Raw genomic sequence first — 2,500 nt, 5'->3', positions numbered from 1 at the left:
TTTCAGGTTAAAGAAGTTGAAGACTCATTGAGATTAAACTTCAGAGCATAGTTTGAAGTGCTTCAGTTAACCTCAGAGAACATGGTAAGACTAATGCAGCAGTGGTTCCTTAGCAGTAAGTTTGATTATATTTGAAACTGTATTGGATATTCACTATAAACATTTAACTTTTTTTATATGATAGTTTGATATTAAAATATGTATTGGATAAGAATTCAGGGTGTTCATAAAGAAATATTGTCCATCTTTTGTATTCAATTTTATATATAAAGGTGTTTACTTATTTTTCTAAATATTTATAAAAAGAAAAGTGAAAATTTAGGATGTGATCTTTTGATATTGACATTGATATTGAGTTTCATTTGCTTTTTTTAAATATTGATGCGCACATGTGCACACTTACACACACTTACACACGCACATACACACATACTCACACACAGACACACATGCACACACGCACACGCTCACGCACACGCACATGCACATGCACACGCACACACACATACACAAATATATATATATATATATATATATATATATATATATATATATATATATATGTATGTATGTATATGTATATATATATATATTTTTTTATATATGTATGTATAACATATATATACTGTATTTACATATGTACATCCACATGCACACTCATGCACTCATAATCATGGTTACTCAGACATATATACTCAGAATATATGGTAATATCCCCTTCCAACCCACAGGAATGTAAGGTTTGCTTCTGTGATTATGATCAGGCTGACAGAAGACCAAGAGTACTGCCATGTGGTCACTTCTTCTGCTCTGTATGTGTGACAAGCCTCTTGAAGGAGGGTGCCCTCAAGTGCCCCATCTGCTGTTCCCAGCACAGCATTCCTGACATAATGCAAATCCCCATTGCTTATGATTTTGAAGAGTTGCTATCAAGCATAAACTTAGCTTCACCAGGGAAAAGAGAAGTGCCAGAACCCCAACAGGATATTGCAAGAGACCCAACCAAACTGAGAATAATGCAGTTGGCAGTCAGTAGTGGTACTTCAGATTGTACTCAGATGCAAACTCAACTCCGTACCTACAACACAACCTTGGATAACTTGATAATAGAACATGAGGAGCAAATTAAGAATCTCACAGAGATGATCCAGAGTCACATGAATGCACAGCAACTCCTGAAGAAGGAAAAGAGCAGGTTGACTGATCTTCAAGGACAAGGTGAACAACAGTACCTCATGTTACGGGAAGCAGCTGAAACTCTTCATACTAGTGACAAAGGAATGGATACAGATAGGGCCATCAGCAGTGCTGAACAGTGTCATGCTGTTACATTAGAGTGGATCAAACAGTGCAATGATACACTTCCAGATGTGAATGTCATCCAGCAGTCAGCTAAGGTGAGATCTATATTTTTACACAAGGATGTGTGTGTGTAGTATTTTTTTTTTTCTTTTATTAATGTCATATGGTCTGTGATATTATCATTGTGGTGTAAGTATGATGAATTCAGATATCCCAGATGGCAAAAATTCATGCTATGTCTGCTGTTATTTTAGTTTATTAATTGTTATAGCTCCATAAGTACTTAGTTACCAAAGAATTGATTATTAGTCCTGCACATCTGACCTGCTTACCCTTTTCCTTGCTTTTTGGAAGGATTCCTTTTTTTTTATTAGTATCTTAACATTATAAGAATCATAATGTCAAAAATAAGCTATCTGTGTGCAAATTGGTTAATATTTTAGTATGTCAGTCAATGCAGTATAGTATTACACTGTCTCCTGGTCATTATTTTAACTGTTCTTGATGAGGTTACTTTTTTGGCAGTTGCTGCATGCTACCAAAAGGACCATACAGTTAATGAACCAAGAAACGGATGCTGGTGTGCAGGATGTTGCAGCTTCTGTCAACAGAGTAGTCAATAGAACACATAATGCAACTATCCTTGAGAAGGTCAATAACATCATAGGCATAACAGGAGAAACTGTATCAGTAAGTAACCAGGTTCAACTTTTTTTCTTAACCCAATGCTGCCTGTCTCGCCCATTTACCCTTTTCCTTGATTTACGAAAGTATTTTATGTTATATTATTTTGCTTTTACTAAAGTTTATAACACTTTAGTAATTAAAATGTTTATAATAAAAATAACACCATCAATATTCATAGCATTAATGAAAAAAAAAATTTCCTGCCAATTCAAGGAGAGGTGAAATCAGGTAAGGTCACAAGGTCTACTAATTGACTCCCTTGTGGCTAAGCACTAGCAGAGCCATCTATGTGCAGAGACATTTCACAAAAAAATAAAAGATGATCACAGCATTTTCCCAGCGGCATTGGGTTCATTCTGTAATAATGCTAATTTATTTGTTTTAATAGGTAGTGAACTGACATTGTTATTATGAAGTTGAGAAATATAAAAGTTATTAATGAAATAATAACAGTGAGATAGTAAATATATTCAATACATAGTGAAAGTAATTCACCATCATAATGGTAATT

The 2,500-nt window shown here is 34.4% G+C and overlaps 1 protein-coding gene across 1 annotated transcript in view; it reads left to right on the top strand.

Annotated features, from left to right (window-relative positions):
• Positions 1-2,500, top strand: part of LOC119596449 — a 6,649-nt gene that overhangs the window by 1,723 nt on the left and 2,426 nt on the right. Inside the window, exons 2-4 of the mRNA XM_037945700.1 lie at positions 7-84; positions 732-1,397; positions 1,828-1,992. Coding sequence (XP_037801628.1) covers positions 82-84; positions 732-1,397; positions 1,828-1,992 — 834 coding nt within the window. The 5' untranslated portion in view covers positions 7-81. The remainder of the gene's footprint in view (positions 1-6; positions 85-731; positions 1,398-1,827; positions 1,993-2,500) is intronic.

This window comes from Penaeus monodon, chromosome 38 (genome assembly GCF_015228065.2).
Source record: "Penaeus monodon isolate SGIC_2016 chromosome 38, NSTDA_Pmon_1, whole genome shotgun sequence".
Taxonomy (NCBI): Eukaryota; Metazoa; Arthropoda; class Malacostraca; order Decapoda; family Penaeidae; genus Penaeus; species Penaeus monodon.
Note: the sequence above shows the minus strand (reverse complement) of the source record. Positions and strands in the feature narration are given on the sequence as shown.